Source organism: Mytilus californianus, unplaced genomic scaffold, assembly GCF_021869535.1.
Source record: "Mytilus californianus isolate M0D057914Y unplaced genomic scaffold, xbMytCali1.0.p SCAF_9, whole genome shotgun sequence".
Classification (NCBI taxonomy): domain Eukaryota; kingdom Metazoa; phylum Mollusca; class Bivalvia; order Mytilida; family Mytilidae; genus Mytilus; species Mytilus californianus.
In genome coordinates this window covers 29956565-29978942 of record NW_026262745.1, presented here as the reverse complement: position 1 = coordinate 29978942, position 22378 = coordinate 29956565, and the positions used below count along the sequence as shown (strand labels likewise).

General features: G+C 33.6%; 1 protein-coding gene across 4 annotated transcripts in view; it reads left to right on the top strand.

The window, feature by feature from the left end:
• Positions 1–22378, top strand: part of LOC127714648 (polyunsaturated fatty acid 5-lipoxygenase-like) — a 54960-nt gene that overhangs the window by 21617 nt on the left and 10965 nt on the right. For 2 of the 4 annotated variants that reach the window (XM_052220713.1, XM_052220711.1), the window contains exons 2-8: positions 9259–9303; positions 10491–10619; positions 15091–15188; positions 15627–15762; positions 16047–16142; positions 18369–18465; positions 20968–21085. In XM_052220713.1, the coding sequence (XP_052076673.1) occupies positions 9259–9303; positions 10491–10619; positions 15091–15188; positions 15627–15762; positions 16047–16142; positions 18369–18465; positions 20968–21085 (719 nt within the window). Of the gene's footprint in view, positions 1–3630; positions 4261–5660; positions 6278–9258; positions 9304–10490; positions 10620–15090; positions 15189–15626; positions 15763–16046; positions 16143–18368; positions 18466–20967; positions 21086–22378 lie in introns of those variants that run through there. The other 2 variants (XM_052220712.1, XM_052220710.1) reach the window with 2 other exon arrangements.

The window sequence follows — 22378 nt, the reverse complement described above, 5'->3', positions numbered from 1 at the left end:
AAACCTTATTGTTTCTGTTAAAAATCTTTATAGACTCGGTACCATATGACGTATACCCAAATTCTCCTTTTATTCATATACATCAATCTGCATATTGTACCTGTACCAAGTCGGGCGATCTGGACCGTGTGTTGAACCATTGTATGTCATATTGTACCTGTACCAAGTCAGGCGATCTGGACCGTGTGTTAAACCGTTGACTGTCATATTGTACCTGTACCAATTCAGGCGATCTGGACCGCGTGTTAAACCGTTGTATGTCATATTGTACCTGTACCAAGTCAGGCGATCTGGACCGTGTATTAAACCGTTGTATGTCATATTGTACCTGTACCAAGTCAGGCGATCTGGACCGCGTGTTAAACCGTTGTATGTCATATTGTACCTGTACCAAGTCAGGCGATCTGGATCGCGTGTTAAACCGTTGTATGTCATATTGTACCTGAACCAAGTCAGGCGATCTGGACCGTGTGTTAAACCGTTGTATGTCATATTGTACCTGTACCAAGTCAGGCGATCTGAACCGTGTATTGAACCGTTGTATGCCATATTGTACCTGTACCAAATCAGGTGATCTGGACCGTCTGTTAAACCGTTGTGTCATATTTTACCTGTACCAAGTCAGGCGATCTGGACCGCGTGTTAAACCGTTGTATGTCATATTGTACCTGAACTAAGTCAGGCGATCTGAACCGTGTGTTAAACCGTTGTATGTCATATTGTACCTGTACCAAGTCAGGCGATCTGAACCGTGTATTGAACCGTTGTATGTCAAATTGTACCTGTACCAAATCAGGTGATCTGGACTGTGTGGTATACCGTTGGTGATTGTCTTTGTTTGTATGAGTCATATTTCGGAGGAGTTGATTGGTTGGTGTGGTCTGTTGTATTATAGTTTTGGCATGCGCAGTTCCTGTAATCCCATTTATTGTATTAGTTAAATAGGAAACGCATACTTTTCCGGAGAAGCCGAATCGACGTATAATTTGGTTGAGGTGTTCTTGTTACAACTGTTTCCGTTTTCTGTGATGCATTTTGCGATATTTTATGTTTTATTCCGTTTAGAATTTTCCCTGGAGTTCGGTATTTTTGTTATTTTACTTTTTAATGGCTATATTGTTTTCGCAGATTATGATATTTATCTCCTGTTTTGAAACACTGTATTTCATTTTAAACTTTCACATTTAGTCATGTTCAATGGATTGATAATTTATATGAGTTAATTTTGTAATGTTTTAGGGTAAACATAAAGAGACATCTTTTAATTCACTATTGTATGCTGCTTTTGGATCGTTTTTAGATATCATATAATTTGAACAAAAGTAACACGACAAATATCACTTGTTTATCAGGCTGGCTCTGTAGTCTCTAACTCAGCACCCAAGTTTATCCTCGGATGTGGTTGAGGTTCTTTCTGATCTTTAGTTTCCTTGTACTGTTGTTTGTCTTCTTATCTATTTCTCTCTGGTCACATTATTCGCCTTTCCTTCGATATATGATTTTGAATTCCTCCTTGATATCTTTTACTTTTTTCGCCCATGATTAACCATAGTATAAAATGTACAGAAACCCTCGAAACAATATGAACACTTGTTTGCACGGTATATAATTCTTCTGTATATAGGGAAAGTATTAACAACCATCTATTGCTTAATAGCTAAGCATCCATATAAAACTCCAAATAAAACATTATTGTTGATGAAGTCCATTTTTAGTACCCGGAGTAGATGATTTTTGTCTATTAAAACATATAGTTGTCTGACGATTGGTGTTTCCAGACTTAAAACATTCATTTTTGTTTCATTCTATAATGTTTCTTCTGTTCGTAGCCTTCTGTCATCCTTCATTTGAACCATTACAAAGTGTTCTGCTGGACACTGTTATTCTGTACATGGGAAGGAACGAGAATGACATCTTCTGTTCGTAGCCTTCTGTCATCCTTCATTTGAACCATTACAACGTGTTCTGCTGGACACTGTTATTCCGTACATGGGAAGGAATGGGAATGGCATCTTCTGTACGTAGTCTTCTGTCATCCTTCATTTGAACCATTACAAAGTGTTCTGCTGGACACTGTTATTCTGTACATGGGAAGGAACGGGAATGACATCTTCTGTTCGTAGTCTTCTGTCATCCTTCATTTGAACCATTACAAAGTGTTCTGCTGGACACTGTTATTCTGTACATGGGAAGGAACGGGAATGGCATCTTCTGTTCGTAGCCTTCTGTCATCCTTCATTTGAACCATTACAAAGTGTTCTGCTGGACACTGTTATTCCGTACATGGGAAGGAACGGGAATGACATCTTCTGTTCGTAGCCTTCTGTCATCCTTCATTTGAACCATTACAACGTGTTCTGCTGGACACTGTTATTCTGTACATGGGAAGGAATGGGAATGACATCTTCTGTTCGTCCTATAGTCAAACCTTGACTGTAATATCATTATGGGGCTATCTAATTTTCGGTTAGATCTATTGCTGTCAGTATTTCACAATTTACTGACCATGCTTGTAGAAAGTATGACTTAGGTAAAAAGCATCTACTTAGTCCCTATAAAATATAAAAAAAAAACACATAGAATTACAATGCACTATTTTGTAAATGATTTATTTAAACCGAAGTTTTGTCAGGAAACCTTTTCACAAAACGTTGAATTGAAAATTCGTCATTGTAAAAATAAGGAGATGTGAAATGATTGCCACCATGGTCCAAATGACGTGGATGTAAGCAATCATTTTGTTTATTTTCTTTTGTTTCCTATTCTGACATCGGACTCGGACTTCTTTTAAACTGAGTTTTACTGTGCGTACTGTTGTGCGTTTGTTTTTTCTACATTTGCTAGAAGTATAGGGGAGGGTTGAGATCTCAAAAAACATGTTTAACCCCGCCGCATTTTTGCGCCTGTCCCAAGTCAGGAGCCTCTGGCCTTTGTTAGTCTTGTATCATTTTTAATTTTAGTTTCTTGTGTATAATTTGGAGTTTAGTATGACGTCCATTATCACTGAACTAGTATACATATTTGTTTAGGGGCCAGCTGAAGGACGTCTCCGGGTGCGGGAGTTTCTCGCTGCATTGAAGACCCATTGGTGGCCTTCGGCTGTTGTCTGCTCTATGGTCGGGTTGTTGTCTCTTTTACACACTCCCAATTTCCATTTTCAATTTTATTAACTATTGGCCACCGTACGACTGTCAACAATGAGCAGACCTCATAACGTATAGTCAGTTATAAAAGGCCCCGACATGACAAAATGTGAAACATTTCGAACGAAAATCCAACTATTTGTGTTTAGGATTCTAGATGAATTTGTGGGCAAATCAGTGCAAATAATTAACAGGCATAGGCTGCATTATCTGAGAAACATAAAGATAACTTTGCAATATCGTTTTAAAATAATTAAAACAGGTAACATTTTCAGACGTATGTAACACTGTAAGGATGTGTGTTTAGTTTCAATCGTGTTATGTATATATTATAAAGTATTTTACAATAACAATTGGATAATTGGTCGAATTAAGTGCACGCACAGGTTTAGATACAAGCAGCGAACCGTATTTATAATCTGCAGAACTATTTAATCACAGAGATGCTTCCTCCATTAAACTCTAATTTGATGCTAACGACTGTTGAAAGCTGAGTTGTCTAAAAGTTTAACTCGTGTGTGAATGAAAAATGGGCATACTTTCTTACGTTGTTCTTATGTGAAGGAGATTTGGGCAGAATTTCTTACATTGTTCTTGTGTGAATAAGAATTGGACAGAGTTTCCTACATTGTTCTTATGTGAATTAGAAATGGGCAGAATTTCTTACATTATTCTTGTCAAAACTGGCGACAAAAAATTATCAGGGACCGATTCAAATGTAAGCATCATTCTTCATGGATATTTAGACATTAAAACAGAAGAATTTGCCCTGGATAATTTTTTCAGAAATGATTTTGAAGCAGGAACAATAGATTCGTTTTCCATAGAATCAGATGTAAATATTCCACAAATCGAACGCATAGAACTTTGGCGAGACACTTTAGGAGTTTCAAGTTCCTGGTATGTAGACTGGATAGAAGTGAAAAACCAGACCACAGCGGAATCCAGTATATTTCCTGTTTTTCGATGGATTAAGGAGAATTTCCATTACTGTATTCAACATTTGGACACCTCTCTCTCCCAATATGATAAATACCCAAATCAGAGATATATGGAATTGTCCGAGAAAAGAAATGCGTACCAGTTGAGGGTCAAAGTTGAAAATGGTCCAGCACAGGTACATTATTAATTGTTCGGTTTGATGAATAATTTTACAAACTTACAAACTTATTATGTCGAACCAATGCAACAGGTTGCGATAAATATAGGTATAAATCCTATGTTAGATAAATACTAATTTGACCCAAATCATGTACAGTCCACACATGTTGGTGGGATTATTTACAATACTCAAGGAAAATTATTTGTATCCAATTTTAGAAAATTTCAAAAAATAAAAACATGGTACAGTTTTTGTTCAAATAACAAGTTAGCGTTAAATATGTATGGAAATGTTTGCTTTCAGATTATGATCTAACATTAAATCATTATGTCAAATCTGTCTATCAGTTAATAATATCTATTTGTAAACTAATCGCTGTAATATATGCTTTTTGAACGCATAAAGACATCAGGAATATTGAATACAAAAAGATCGTCATATTAATATGAGTAGAAGATACTTAATATGTGTATACTTTTAGTTTAATAATTTTAAAGGGTTAAAGGTATGCACACCTTTATAGATAACAGAGCGATGATTAGGTGGGTGTTCGTCTTCTCTTAAGTGAAAGGGGAAGCAATTTCTAATTTGCTCCCACATTGACTATTAGGAAGGGCATAAAAGATTTTTATAATATCGTTTATTTACCAATATTTGTTTACGTTTAATCTATATTGCTGCTGTCCATTTGACCTTAATTTTTTTTTGCACGCAGAATTTGTTTTGGCTTTTCGCTTAGCATATATTGGTAAGAACAAAGACTGTTCGTCTCGAAGTCATAATAGTGTGTCCGGCAAGAGTGACATGTATTCTTTTGGGTTGTTACCACCTGAGCTAGCACGTTAAGAATCCGGCTCATTGTATCAGTTTCATATTTATATCACATTACCATGTTTTCGTCCTTTTCTGGATGTAATATTTGCCACTAAGTTTATTTATAACGCTTTAAATTCACTTTGGTCTTGTCATTTTTACTATAATTCTTACGATTCCGTATGGTTTGTGTCGCCCATATCTATGAGTTTATTTTCAATCTTTTGCGAAGCATTTTTTCGCCTTTGGTTTGCCTTTCGCCCTCTTCAATGTCATTTCGATTTCTCGTATTACACAGCTGGTTTATAGTAAAACGGCTTACTGTAGTAAAATGGCTTACTGTACATAAAACACTACAATAATATTATCGGTGAAATGATCTGTGAAAAAGAAGTTAAAAAAAGAAAGTTTATTAAATTGAGTCTTTGAACACCCACCGTAAAGTCATTTAAAGTTTCCGTTTAAATCAAATATCAAAATTTTCGAATAAGAAACTGAACTAAATAATGCTCACTTGAACTACACAATTACCTGTGATACCTGTTGATATGTGCATTCTTAAGATGTGATATGGATAAATATAAACATAGATAGGGACTCAAAATCAAATAATCACAAATTATACATTTTTTATGCACAATCAGTTATCCGATACTTCGTCACAACGTTTCTGTTTATATATATTGACCTCGCTAGGAAGCTTCTATTTTAGACTGTAACTTTCAGCATGGGTGATTGTGTATCGAGCTTTGAAAACGCCAATTTTACAATATATGTCAAAACTGGCGACAGGTTAAATTCTGGAACAGATGCTAATGTTCGAATAATTCTTCAAGATTACAGTGAAAATAAAACTGAGGAATTTGTATTGGATAAGTTCTTTCGTAATGACTTCGAAAAAGGAAATATAGATGCATTTCCAATTAAAAAGCCGAGTCATTTTGGGAATGAAATAGCTGAAGTAGAATTTTGGCGTGACAATGCTGGTCTCGCCAGTGACTGGTATGTGGATAAGATTTCTATAGAAAATATGAAAACCCATGACACGTACGTGTTCCCCGTTTACCGATGGATTAAAGCGGATTATCACTATATCATAAGACACATGGATACATCATTACCCCAGTTAGATCCTCACCCAGAACAAAGACAAATGGAATTAAATGACAAAAGAAAAACTTACCAAATTATTCAGAAAATCAAAAGTGGTCCTGCCCAGGTAGGAAAATGATTTTTATATACAAATGTATTTAAATATGTCTGACATTCCATTTTCCCGTTCAGTAAAAAATTAGCCTTTCGACTGCCGAATTTTTCTTCTTTATTTTTGTTCGTAAGTAATAAACAAAATAATATGTTTGTGTATAAGTAATCCTCTTTCGTAAACGGGTTAGACAACTTACTGAATAACAAGTCAATTTATCTGAGGTAATGCCAATGACCGAGTACAACTATTTTAAGTTTGTCTGCAAAGATAAAATGTTTCAAACAGACGGGCACAAAACGTAGTTAGATTTTTTTTGGTTCTGATAAATTCATTAGAAAAAACCTTAATTTTATTGTCATTTCAACTGATATCATATTATTGTTGAATATATAGAAAAACCACTTTTCATTTAATCATGGTAGTTGAAATGTTTGCTAACAAATGATAACACTTCTACATATTAAATGATTTTGCAAACTCAAGTTCGTAAAAAATACAATTGTAAAACATTCCAGTAAAACCTTTTAACAATAATATGAAGTTCTACCTATGTGAAATTAATCTAATGGTGCAATTTGAAGTAAGTCATTCAACAGCGAGTCAATAAAGTCAAACTTTACGCTAGTTAACACCTACCACTATACTGGCTGTGCGTTGACAAAATTAATGCTAATAGATATAAACTGGCCAATTAATATTGGTCAATCAAAAATATTAAAAATGAGCAAGACGGTCAAATCAATATATCTGTTGAAAACAACGTTCAAACCTATGATTGCGTTGGATAAAAACCGCAATTTTTATACATGTGCATGTAAAACAAATTTCTTGATAGAGGGGTCTAAATACAGCACAAACAACAATTTCCAAAAGACCAAAAAAAGTGAAAAAGTCTATTTTAACAAAACGCATTTGACTAACAGGTCGAACAACTGATGTTCTTAAACCCTGCCGACTGCCATTAGCGATTGCCAAATAAATTGATCACCAGATCTAACGAAATGGATCTTAATACTAATTTAATACCAAACAGAAAACAATAAACTTATGGAAAAGATGGTATATCACAAACATGAGGTGCAAAAATTTGTACACCATATCCGGATTTCGACAATTAATGTCTCTTCAGTGATGTTAGGGATCGAAACGGTATTTGGAAGGCCATATAATTTACCTGAATTTAGGATAGACTCTCGAGTTTTAAAGAGTCGAAATAGGATGAACGGATCATATAAACCCGAAGAAAAATATAATACAAGCCAAAACAAAAAAAAATATATAAAAGTATAAATGGAAAACAACGTTCAAACCTATGATTGCGTTGGATAAAAACCGCAATTTTTATACATGTGCATGTAAAACAAATTTCTTGATAGAGGGGTCTAAATACAGCACAAACAACAATTTCCAAAAGACCAAAAAAAGTGAAAAAGTCTATTTTAACAAAACGCATTTGACTAACAGGTCGAACAACTGATGTTCTTAAACCCTGCCGACTGCCATTGGCGATTGTCAAATAAATTGATCACCAGATCTAACGAAATGGATCTTAATATTAATTTAATACCAAACAGAAAACAATAAACTTGTGGAAAAGATGGTATACCACAAACATGAGGTGCAAAAATTTGTACACCATATCCGGATTTCGACAATTAATGTCTCTTCAGTGATTTTAGGGATCGAAACGGTATTTGGAAGGCCATATAATTTACCTAAATTTAGGATAGACTCTTGAATTTTAAAGAGTCGAAATAGGATGAACGGATCATATAAACCCGAAGGAAAATATAATACAAGCCCAAACGAAAAAATATATAAAAGTCTAAATTTATATATATATATATATGTTGTATGGCAAAAAGTGAATGCATGAACGAATGAAGGAATGAAAGAATGAATGAAAGGTAGATGAAAAAATGTTGTTCTGAAAGTTTATTTATTAATTTTATGTGCTTTGAAATATAAGCTCTTTCACAAAGTAACAATAATGCCTTACATGTACTAACATTATAAACAAACCATAATGGTTAAATCTAATTTATAGTTTTAACGACACATTTTTTTATGTGAAGTAGATCTCTTGTGTAGTTGTCAAAGGAGAGTAAGTTAGAATTTGTAAACTTGAACTACATTTCTTACCTTTCTTATTATTTATAAGTCAAGAAATTATACATTTAAAATTAATTTAAACTGTGATATTTTTCATAAACATAGATGAATTTGGCTATTCTCTTTAGGTTCCTTTTGTTCATATAGTTCCTAAGGTGTCTACATTTTTTATAAAAAAACATTCCTGGCGTTCAAATGTTAAGGTTTGAACGTTCTAGATGAAGGTAAATCCAGAAAAGCACTTCGGACACAATAAATTTATAAATATATTTATTCCATATTGATAGAAGTTTAAAAGTAGGTTTTTCTATAAAAATTGGATTTTGAATAAAACAGCATATTCACCTGAGGAAAATGTATATTCACCGCGCAAAACGTCGCGTGCTTTAACGTGTATATTTATGGTAAAATCGTTCGATGTACAGTTGGTTTTTGGTAAATACATTTTCTCTCTCGGAATGTGGAATAGAATGATGCCTTGAAAATGGAACAAAGCTCCCCACTTAAAGTCAAGCTCAAGGTGGCCGGCCCCTACCACCAGTTTAAGCGGAATCCACTTCAAGATGTCGTTAACACAACAGTTGTGCATCGAAGAACACAAATCCGGGGTTTTATCATTTAACGGATAAAGTTCCTAACAAATACTGTCATATTTGCACGACAATCCCTTTGTAAGACTCTTTTAACAATACTTAATTAAAAGTGTTCATCTAAGAAATGGTTGTGACTGCAAATCAACAAGATTGAATTATACCTCAAATTATCACAAAGAAAAACAAATTCTAGTAAAGACGTAATAATAAACAAGATCTCAAGTTTTCAAACAGAATTGATATGCTTTTTAAAGTTACCTACGGTATGATATATTTGTTTATTTCCAGGTCAAAGAAATCCCAAGTGATGAACAGTTCTCATTTGAATACAAAGTATGTATTTTCTTATTTTTTTTACATTTGTATTTGTTTTACGTCTTTGCTTTATACGTAAAAACTTGTCAGACTTAAAAAGAATATAGTATGTAAAAACTTACAAATTTCGAATACTTTTGAAAGATTAATTGTTGTTTGCTTAAAGTCCAGTGGCAAACATTTCATGCATACTCAGGATGGGAACACATAATCAGTCCATCCATTGTGTAGGATTAGCAAAGTGGGTCAACCGGGACGAAGAGAAGGAAATTTGGACTCCCAACGTAAAAGAAGGGTATGCTGAATAGAGGCAGAAATTTTGACTAGCTTCAAGCCACATATAGGCACTCAAAGAGTTTTGCAAGGGTTCTTTAATGTAAAGAAAGCATGACACTCTACCTGCTTGATGCATTGGATCTCACGTCTCTATTCCGACCGGGCATATCAGTGTATTGATACATTCCACACACTCAGAAAGACATATATTTACTGCCGGATAGAAGAGGTCTAAGTGACACATGTCTGTACCCCAGTGACCCCTTTGGATTCAAAAACGTTTGTGAATAAAATGGTGAAAGATGCTTAAATGATGAATTAGATTAAAAGAAGATGATGTTAACGGTGCTTAAGATACGGCAGTTATTTTCGGAATACAAGGACGGTTATTTCTTTACTTTCAGTATACAATGCATTTCCAAAAAGTCATTTCGTGATATAAATTATTGCAGCAGTTCAAGAACATGACTTTTTTTTATTGTCAAAATTAAACAAGTGGGTTGACACTATATAAACATGTATGTATAGATGAGTCTTCTCATATCCGAGGGGCGTAAGCCCCGAATATATGAGACGACTACATCTGATTTACATAGAAGTAATAAATAAATATTTTATATTTTCTTTTGCATGGTCTTAAAAGAGCAGTTGGTTTTGATAAAACATGAATATTGTCATTATCTCAAATTTTCCAGATGTATTAACACTTTCAGAAGATGTTTTGTAGTTGTAGTTGTAGTTGTAGAAATGAAATCTTAATTTTGCCCCTTTTTCTGTCATCAAACAGATACTTTAATCACTGCTATTGTATGGCAATATGAATCGCTGTACTATCTTGTCTTATTCTGGTTTAATTGCCAAAATCTGAACTTTTTGCTCATAAGTGATAACACTTCTATGTAAATTTTAAATATCTTTTTCCTATCTAGTGGAATATCGCAAAGAGGAAAATGCAAATGATAGCAACCAGTAAGCTTCACATGTTGCTGAATGGTGCTAACTGGGAAAGTCTATTTGATCTCACGAATGTCTACTCTGATGCGTTTGGTATACCAGAGGTAAGATGTGATTAAGTGATTACAGATACTATACTGCCAACCAGCAATTACTGAGTTTATAATGTGTGATAATTTTGAGTATATCTGAGCAATAATATGCAAATTTGGTGAAACCTAATATATCTACTCTGACTTGCAAGAGTGACAGATGACTAAAACAATGAGCAATTAAACATGTATACCACTTCATTTTATTTTTATGGGTAAACAATAATCTCCCACCATCCAGGTCCTTCATTCAATCTCATAAAATACCTGGAATAAATTTTATTTTCAATGAAAAAAGTACTGTGTGCATACACAAAGCATACATTTGTACTGTATGCATGAACAAAGGTTACAAAGCATGCATTTGAGTTAAGCCATTTCAATTGATATTTTATAGTGTGTCTTTCTATGTTATGTTACACTATTGTTTCATGTAGGGTGAAGGTTGGCGCATATTAAAACGTTTAAAACCGCTGCATTTGTTTGCACCTGTCCTAAGTCAGGAACCTGATGTTCAGTGGTTGTCGTTTGTTGATGTTGTTCATAAGTGTTTCTCGTTTCTCTTTTTTTATATAGATTAGACAGTTGGTTTTCCTGTTTGAATGGTTTTACACTAGTCATTTTTGGGGCCCTTTATAGCTTGCTGTTCGGTGTGAGCCAAGGCTCCGTGTTGAAGGCCGTACTTTAACCTATAATGGTTTACTTTTACAAATTGTGAATTGGATGGAAAGTTGTATCATTGGCACTCATACCTCATCTTCTTATATCTATTTTCTCTTATCCTTTATCGATACACCATCTTAATTCAACGAGCATTTAGTGCCATTCAAGTGGTCTGCTTTTCTATTGTTTTACTAACCGAATGTATTCTTCGGGTCTTTTTTGGCTATGCAAAGTCTTCTTAAACGTGGGATCACAGGACAATGATTCACCCCAAGATTATCCGTTTGGCATATTTCTTGACTAAAAATACAATATGATGGTATCGCGGTGATAAAAATATTCTAGGTACAGGCAGTCACATAGAATTTTTCTGTTTTTATTACTCAGAAATCCTTATGTTATATTTCTTTTACTGATAAGGGTGACCATCTTACACTTTCCCAACCATTAATGATTTAAAGGTTTAAAAAATATTTTGCACTATCAGTAAAATTTATAAATCAGGTATTGCATAATTTTTTCACATTAGAAATGAATTGATAATGAATACGTGTAATACCATATTTTGATAAATCATTTATGTACGGATTGTATTTTATACGTACTGTATTATTTATCGCTCTTTCGGTAACACTTGGCGTGAGATTGCAGACCGATCATACTATTAAATATCAATACCACACTCCCCGGACGCTTTCTATAGAAGATTTAATTGTCTGGTGGAAGGTCTTTATTGTATTAAAATAACATAAATGTCCATTCATACTGTCCGGGCGGTAATTAATTTAATCATGTCCAGTAATGTTTGCTGGCTTATTTAGTTATGGGGGGATTAGCAATAGTTTCGAATTACAAATGATAGATTTATTCCTTATAACTTTCACAAAATGATATGTTCGCACAATTAGGAGCTGTGTAATACGATTGGTTTATTATTTGACACCTGTTTACTCTAAAATGTGTATTTATTACTAAAGATATGATAAATATAATCAAATCTATAATTATTTCTTCAGCGCATCTTTTCGTTCCCTGAACTTGATTTTTTCATTGTTTTCGTATTAGAAGTTTTTATGTAAGCTTATTCTCCCTTAAAAACTGAACGCGTTCTTTCTAAAAATAATAAAATATGGCTACAACTTCACTTATTAGTACAAGTGAACACGATTCTAATATAAACATTAATCTAAATATATAACAAAACTTGTTTTGAATCCCATGTAAATGCCAGGGTACTTCAGTCTACCTATCTTGGTCAGTTCGAAAGAAATAGCTTTAAAATTGTACTAAAATTGACCAAACAAATAGCTTGGACCCTTGCCCAACCCTTGCTTCACTTTGTTAGATTCTCAGGCTTCAACAATCATGCCTATTCCAAGTTAAAATCAGGAGCCTGTATTACAGTGGTTGTCGTTGATTGCTGTCTGTCATATAGTGGTTGTCGTTGATTGCTCTCTGTCATACAGTGGTTGTCGTTGGTTGCTGTCTGTCATACAGTGGTTGTCGTTGGTTGCTGTCTGTCAGAAGCATGTAATACAGTGGTTGTCGTTGGTTGCTGTCTGTAATACAATGGTTGTCGTTGGTTGCTGTCTGTCATACAGTGGTTGTCGTTGGTTGCTGTCTGTCAGAAGCCTGTAATACAGTGGTTGTCGTTGGTTGCTGTCTGTAATACAGTGGTTGTCGTTGGTTCCTGTCTGTCATACAGTGGTTGTCGTTGGTTGTTGTCTGTCATATCTGTGTTTCGTTTAGTGTTTTGTCATACATCTTATTGGTTTCCTTGTTTCAATTGTTTCACAGTTTGTCATGTAGGGGTCTTTAATAGCTGATTATAATGGTGGCCGTACCGTGACCTGAAGTTGCTTAACTCCACCTCTTGTTGTCTCATTGGCAGTACCACATCACCTTATTTTTTATAATTTGACACATTATCGTAATTACACAAGTCACTATAATAAAGAGTCATATAACTTTGACATTTGAAACTTAAAAAATTTAAATGACAATGAATTGCCTTACAGAGATTAAGTGAATGATTAAAACGTACAAATTTCCATTTTAAAAGTCAAAACGACAATTAATTGTGTACACAATGTTAATAATTCATACTAAATGTGTAATGTCGTAATATGTTTGATGCCATGGGCACCCATGGGACTATTTCCCCATTTCATTATTCCGATATTGATTCAATATTGCAAATTTTACATGTTTTGAAAGACAATAGACATCGTTCCTTGACAAAATTAGGGTTATGGTCTTTTGGTAACGTTAGTATGGTGGTATAAACAAAAATGACGGAACTTTTACATTTTTTCCCTTTATATTGTGCTATATGTACAAATTAGGGGCCAGCTGAAGGACGCCTCCGGGTGCGGGAATTTCTCGCTGCATTGAAGACCTGTTGGTGACCTTCTGCTGTTGTCTGTTCTATGGTCGGGTTGTTGTCTCTTTGACACATTCCCCATTTCCATTCTCAATTTTAAACATAAGTTTAATTTATTATCTAAAACTTTATTGATAAACATATATCCTAATCTAATCATTATATTTTTTGGTAAGATTAATTGATTATTGAGACTTTTTTTATCAAATCCAAGACACAAATCGAATATTGACTTATAGACCCATTGGGTCGGGTGTATACATATGTATATATTATGTTAAAGTATGTTAATTGACACATTATTGTAATTACACAAGTCACTATAATAAATAATCTACTTACTTACTTACTTACATAAGAATAAATATACGTCGCTGAGCTTGTTTTCAAGCTATATATTTTGAACATTTTACACATTTTGTAGGGATTATACAGACAAAAAAAGCCTTATTATGTAAAAGTAAAAAATCGAATTACATGATTTGCAACACGACGGGTGCCACATGTGGAGCAGATTCTGCTTACCCTTCCGGAAAACCTGGAATCACCCTCGGTTTTTGGTGGGGTTCGTGTTGCTCAGTCTTTAGTTTTGTGTTTTGTGTATTGTTGTTTGTCTTTTCGTCGTTTTTCGTTTGCCATGGCATTGTCAGTTGGTTTACGACTTATTGAGTTTGAATGTCCCTTTTGATATCTCTCGCCTCTTTTGAAGTAAACTTCCAGATGATGACTCTTTTAAAATGCTTTCAGAGCATAAAAATAAAGTTGGTCACCGTTCTCTTTTCTTGCTATTTAACAAATTAGAAAATTATTGTATATTCCTTTATAAAACAAAAATTATCTGCATTAACTTAAAAGACAGGTTTAATATTTTTGATTCAATGCACAATTTATGTTTTTGTAAAAAATAGTTTGTATGATTTTAATATAGACAAAATCACATATTTGTTCTCTCATTTTAAATGAAATGTATCACAAATGAAATGTATTCCTGCATCAAAATTTGCTTATTTTACTATAACATCGGAACGATCAATTGCTCTTATTTGCGATCCAAGATTGCGAGAGCTATCAAAATGTCAGTTTTTAACCAGCACATGCATACATTTATAATTAGGTAAAACATTAGAAAAATACCTATGATAGTTGTTAGAACCTCGAAGTACACATGCACATGTGTCTGTGGTGCAGTGAATATTGTAAGACCATTTAAAATTGTCCCGTTGTGACACAAATTTAGGGTTCTTTGACCATAGCTCTTTGTCATCTCCAAATAGTTCATCGTATTTTATCTAATGCACATAACTTCATATCCATTCCTTCCCAATGTATAACTTTATCTTTTCCAAGGTCTGATATGGGAGAAAGATTGTTTAATATTATTTGTAATTACAAGTCTCAATAATAACAAATATTTGATTATTTTGTTTCTATTTTCAGGGTGTAAACAAATGGAGTAACGATATCTACTTTGGTTCACAGAGAATATCCAGCATGAACCACTCACTAATCAAACTATGCACGGCTATGCCACAAAAGTAAGTCTGTCTACTTTGATTCGAAGAGAATATCTAGAACGAATCACTAGCTGATGAAACCATTTACGACTATGCCGAAAAAGCAACTTTGTCTACTTTAATACACAGAGAATATATAGCATGAACCGATACGGATATGCAGGACAAGTATGTAATACGTCTATCAAACCACGATGACTGTTCAGTCTGTATTGCGACAATAGTAATTGACCAATTGCAAGGCAGAACATAATAAAACTGATATTTTTCAACACATTTTCCAAGACATAAGAAGAAGTTAAACATTTAGATTTTGAAGAGATATTCTTTTCATAGGGCAAAAGCGTGAACCGAAATTTATTCATGTCGAAAACCCGAAAGTTATTTTCTTTTCTTGCATTGGTTAATGGTTATATGTCTGGCACTGAACCTTTATTTTACCACTTTTTTTGTTTACAGAATGAACATTACAGAGGATGAACTAAAACCATTTCTAGAAGGATGGAGCATCCCACAAGTCATCCAAGCTAATCGGCTTTTCATTATAGATCTGGAAGTTATAAAAGATATCCCTGTGAGAAGTCCGGAACTTATTGTAAGTTCTAATTTTCTCTAAGCTAAAAGAACGTGTTGGTTTGTCCGACGTTTTTAATTATGACATAGCACCTCTGCTTCATCGTCATGTTCTTTCAATCTTTTTATACTACTGTATTATTTACCAAATTGCATCGAATTGACCAAAATAGTTCTTGTCCTAAGAAATAAATTGAAATAATTATTATCAAGATTTTTTTAGAGAACATTTTAAATTCAAGATTAAACTGCATCTAACATTTGTATAGAGTTAGACAAAAATATAAAGTTTATATTTTTTTTCAGTTGACATGTCCAATAGCATTATTCTTCTTGAATGGAAAAAAGCAACTTGTACCAATAGCGATTCAGCTGTTCCAAGAGAAAAGAGAAGACAACCCTGTAAATATTCCATTCCATGATGAGAAAAGAGAGATATTTTGTTTCTTTATCAGGTTTCATGACGTAGAATAATGATGAAAGTAATGTTTTTTACAACATACTTCTCTCATAAAACAAATTAAATATTTTCAAATATAAGAAAATTTACGCAATAAAAATATGCAAATGTTGAAGGACAGAAGAAAAAAAACAAAGTAGAGACGAGAGAAAAAAAGTTTTCATCAAAATATTAACAGACGTAAAAAAGTATTAACAAAAATACCGAACTCCAAGTTAAATTAAAAGGGTGAAAGTCCATAAGACTGACCAAATCAAATGATAGACTATATCAACCAACGGAACGAATGGGAAACAACTGTCATATTTTTGACTTGGTGCAGGCATTTTCCGAAGAAATTTGCGGGTTAAACCTGATTTGATAGCTAGCTGAGCCTCCTACTTGTATGCTACTGTAACAGCACGTTTCAGAGTAAAGCATGGACGCAAACACGCAAACTTCTGGTAACAACTTTATTTGCTTACATAGCTTTCTAAAACAGGGTATATAGGTTTTTTTCGTTCTATATGTGTGTGTTGGCTAGTTCCTATCCAATTTTAATGACCACAGATATGTTCCACAATCCTATCCTTCGTTCCTTGTATATAAAATATGAGGTCTATCACTGGAATGTAACCGATCATTAGCAATTATATATGATTAACCATGCCACTAGTGGAACAAGGACTTTGCGAGGTTTGTGTTGGTAAATATGTTTCTTTCTGTGTAGTATTATGTGGATTTTTTGTTTTAATTGAGGACTTTTTCTCTTTGCCATGGTTTTTCTGTCTTTTTCGACTGAGTTTTTCTCTTTGCCATGGTTTGTCTGTCTTTTTCGACTGATTTTTTCTCTTTGCTATGGTTTTTCTGTCTTTTTCGACGGATTTTTTTATCATCTTTTAGAAGAAAGTTTGGTGTAATTGAGATTTTTTTATGCCTGACTGCAAGATGATCACATATCAATTGAATGTATAAACTATCAAAATTATAGAACAACATAATGAAATGATGTCGATTTTACGGTGAAGATCACTAAGTAAACTAATTTTGCTCTGAAACGGCCATTTTGATCTGAACAGCTCTTTAAAGACTGAACAATAAATTGTTAAGTAATTTTCAGTCATTCATTCAATTTTGAGATTTATCCAATACGGTAAATTCAGTACTGTTCTGACAGTTCGCTTGTAGTCAATTAAGACCTGTTCAGTCTATGTCCAGAAAATTGACTGAAAGACTAAACATGGCTGAATTATTTATTGTTAGAACTTTTCAGATAATGTTGAGATCATAATGACCGTTTAAGACTAAAATTCATTCACTAGTGGTTTATGGTAGGGTTTCAGAATTAACTTAACGTTAAAAGATGTGTTTTAATGACGTGAAATTTTTGAAAATATTGTTAAAGTTCAAATAAAAAGCTCGACTCGGTCCTGCATTGTTTCGTACAGTTTCAGGTACAAGATAAATATAGTTTGATGTACAGTAGTTGGGTCACACGCTTCATCTTCATGTTTTTATATGTTTGTTTGAATATTTTAGTCATTTGTGTTGTATGTCTGTGATGTGTGTTTGTACAGTTTTGGCTGCTTGGTCCCAATTATTGTCACATTGACCTATTGTGTCTGTTTGGGTTACTTACAAAATTTTGTTAATATAACGGAACTATAAACAACTGTCATACAAATGGGAGGTTTAGCTAGCTTTAAAACGAGGTTCAAACCACCATACAGAAAATACCTGTACCAAGTCAGGAATATGGCAGTTGTTTTTCATTTGTTCCGTTGAATGATATCGTTTGATTTTGTCATTTTATATGGACTTCCCCTTTTTGAATTTGCCTTGGGAGCTCGGTAATTTTGTTATACTTTTTTTTCATCCCAGAACACACAATTAATTTGATATTGACAATAAAGTAATCCAAAGTTAATATGACTTCGATTTTATTGTTGAGTGATATGATTAAGTTTTGATCAAGGTTAATACTAGTTTGAACTGAAGAATATGAGAAGATGAGATTACAGTGTAGACATGAAAACTTCACTAAAAAAATACGTATATCAGATTTAAGTATAAATTAAACAATTATGATAGAAGCATTATAACTATATCAGAAATTTATAGAAATAAAAAATCCAATTATAAAGGATTTTGCTAGTATAAATAATGGCAGTATTTTGTGTTATTTACAGGTGTTTATACCAACAGACCCACCACACACGTGGTTAATGGCAAAGATGTGGTACAACTTAGGCGATGCTTCTTACCATCAGTCACTGACTCATTTAGGTAGGTATATAATACTGTTAAACATTCCCATACAAACATATTACAAAGTCAAATTTTTTTGTCATTCTTCTTTTTAAATTGAGTAAAAATGCAAAGCTTTTCCCCCTCTAAATCTACAGATATGTATCCCCTTTTGTTATATTAGTTTATTTTTCCAGTAGTGCGCCGACATACAACACTTCACCATCCTTATTAATCCACAACGAAAACATCGTATAGCTTGCACCACATGTGATCTTTTAAACATGATGAATATTTATGAGGATCATTTCATTTCATAATGGAGATATTACTGACAAATATGTAGATGATTCTTCTCAAAATTGAACATTATGGTACTATAGATTAATTGATTTCTCTTGGTATTTGCTTCATTATGCACGATAATTGCAAGTTTACATCTGCTTATCATTAATTTCTTTACTACGGAGAGTTGACAAATTTTTGACTTTTTGCTTAAATTTTTACTCCATAGTATTTTCTGTTTTGTTAAAATTAACTTTAAATTTGATAAATCAACATATTGAAGGCCGTACTTTGACCTATAATGGTTTACTTTTACAAATTGTGACTTGGATGGAGAGTTGTCTCATTGGCACTCATACCACATCTTCTTATATCTATATATTTTTATATAAAAAAGATGCATCCTACTGATTTAATTGCCCAAGGCGTGTTTTGTTGGATTAACTTTTTCATATCTGAGGTCAATTTTGCCTTAGATAGTTACAGAAACGTGAGTTAATCGAGACTAAGTTTGAGGGATTTAAAATTAATAGTAAGTGTTAGAACATTTAAACGATAAGGCAAAACGGAACGGATTAAATGATTCATTGTTAAATTTATTCGAGTGTGTAAGGAGTGACGGCATTGTAATAAATCGTGTCTGTTTACGATTTTAACATTGACTCCTTAATCTTCCCATAAATACCCTTGTTGTCACATGAACAAAAACACTTGTACACAATTTATAAGACAAAAACATTCGCACAGTCATGTACATATGTAGTCCTGTCGATATTAATATATACTTATATTTTGGCATTGCACAAGGTCATGCTTTTCTTAGTCTGTTTATCATGTCTTTACACTACATCCAGATTGATACTTTAGTCATGGAGAACCGTATTAATTTATTAGTTATTATTGGCTTTGAAGTAGCTTTCAGTAATTGCGAGTACTCTTAGATCGGTACTTTGTGTCTTTTGTCTTTATGTTAGTTGTGGTCTTTTTTTCGTGCCAATCTGATGACTCAAGCCATTTCCTAGTGATTTTTACAGTTTATGCTTATGTTGGGCTGTTAAATCATTGTCCCTGGCCGCTCACAAACATGCTCAACCACGCCTCATTTCTATATATGCCTCTCCAAAGTCAGGAACCTGTAATTCAGTGACACATAGTTGCTTACATCCACGTCATTTGGACTTTGTTTGATAGTTGTCTCATTGGCAATCATATCCCATCTCCTTATGTTTTATAACTTTAATAGCACTTACCCGTGGAGAGAGAAACAGAAAAGTGTTTTATAATATTCTTTCGCTTATCTTGTGTTAAAAGTCAGATTTATATTGCAATCATAGCATGTTGATTCTATGTAAATCATTGATTAATGCTATCATATTGCTTGTACTCTAACATGGCTTATTTGGAGATTACCTAAAACCGGATGACATGCCATGTAAGCATTTCTGTGGTCAATACGGGTAAGATAAATATCAGTCTTACCAATTAAAAATTACTCTTCTATGTGCTTTTAATTACGTTTTGCATACTATGTTTCAAATTTATGCAGTAAACAGGAATCAAATTAAACTGAAGCGAACTAGCCTTAGCTTTTATAAACGTATAATTTTACAAAGTCACCACTTTTGCACCCAAATCATTTAGTATTATTTTCCTTGTCGATGTGGTGTTGTTATAACTATAGTATCCTAATTCTTAATAATGATATTGCCTTTAATTGTTGTCAAAGACCAGTGTTTGCATCCAGTCATATTCAGTCATATTTACTTATGGCAATCATATAAGTAGTGGTTGTCGATGCAAAGTCACATTTTAGCAAGGAGCATTATTGCTAGTTTTTGTCAATTAAGTAAAAAGCCTTAATAGTGCTTAAAGATGTCTCGCTTTGTTGATTGTCTTTTTACGATTTTCTGTCTTCACTAGTTCTTTTTAATTGATTTACAGCATGCAGATGCTCGTGATTTCTTGCTGATCATGTGTTGTCAGATTTGGCACATTTATTTACGTTTTCTCACTATCTATATTCAAGTCAACATTATTGTGTATGCGGTTGATACCTTAACTAGTCACTAGATTAATACTGCAAGTGACATGCATTTATACTATCGTTTACCACATACCTGTTTTATTAAAAATACACAGCCAGTGTTTCTGGACAAGTGCAGTTATAATCAATGCAAACATTATGAAACTATAACTTGTACAATCAAATCTTTTTTGTTTCCTTTTTAGCTTGTTAATATCGTAACTTTGTTTCAGCGTTCACTCATTTACTTATGGAAGGAGTGTGTGTGGTATCACATAGACAACTGTCTCAGTCTCATCCCATCTTCAAACTTTTAGCGCCACACTTTCTGTACTTGATAGCAATCAACTCGTAAGTATAATATACTACCATGTATAAAAAGGCACCTCGATGGCCTAGTGGTCTAAGTAGTCAAAAGAAAAACAGTAGTTCATCTACATTATCACTAAACTGTTAACACGTTTCAGGTGCGTTCGACTCCAATCTTAATTGACTAGGATTGTCAGTTTTCCTGCCGAAGGTCGATAGTTCGCTTTTCCGGGCACTCCCGCTTCCTCCCCAAATAAAAACTGACCGCCATGACATAGCCAATCGTGCTTACCACCAATCAATCATACTATCATTATTATGAGCCTTTATACAATATGATGCTTGTATCAAAATATAATATTTTCCACATTTTAATAAAAAGGGTAGTTAAGTTTCAAAAATTACAACTTGCGCAGTTTTGGACCATTTTATTTTCGGTGTGTAAATTCTTGTGTGCAATGATTTATCTTCGTCTAATGAGAGGCCATGGTTTTAGCTTTGAGTAATGAGAGGCAATGATTTTAGCTTTGAGCAATGCGAGGCAATGGTTTAAGCTTTGAGGAATGAGAGGCAATGGTTTTAGCCTTGACCAATGAGAGGCAATGGTTTTAGTTTGAGAAGTGAGAGGCTATGGTTTATCTTTGAGCAATGAGAGGCAATGGTTTTAGCCTTGACCAATGAGATGCAATGGTTTTAGCTTTGAGCGATGAGAGGCAATGGTTTTAGTTTGAGAAATGAGAGGTAATGGTTTTAGTTTGAGTAATGATCGACAATGGTTTTAGCCTTGATCAATGAGGGGCAATGGTTTTAGTTTCACATGTTCGTATATAAAAAGTAAAATCACAAAAATACTGAACTCCGAGGAAAATTCAAAAAGATAGTCCCTAATCAAATGGCAAAATCAAAAGCTCAATCACATCAAACGAATGGATAACAACTGTCATATTCCTGACTTGGTACAGGTATTTTCTTATGTAGAAAATGGTGGATTGAACCTGGTTTTATAGCTAGCTAAACCTCTCACTTGTATGACAGTCGCATCAAATTCCATTATATTGACAACGATGCGTGAACAAAACAAACAGACTCAATAGGTAAAAATGTCAAAATAGGGGTACAGCAGTCAACATTGTGTTATCATCTTAATCACTATAAAAACAAACAAATGTAACAAAGAAGCACAAAAAGGCATGCATCAAATTTAACAACCTCATTTTGCTTTTTTATTATACGATTTTATTTATATATCTAAAATCCACCTATAAAGGATGGGAAGACTTTAAGTACTGGGACCGAATCCTTACCCTGACAGACATAAATCATAAATGGTAAATG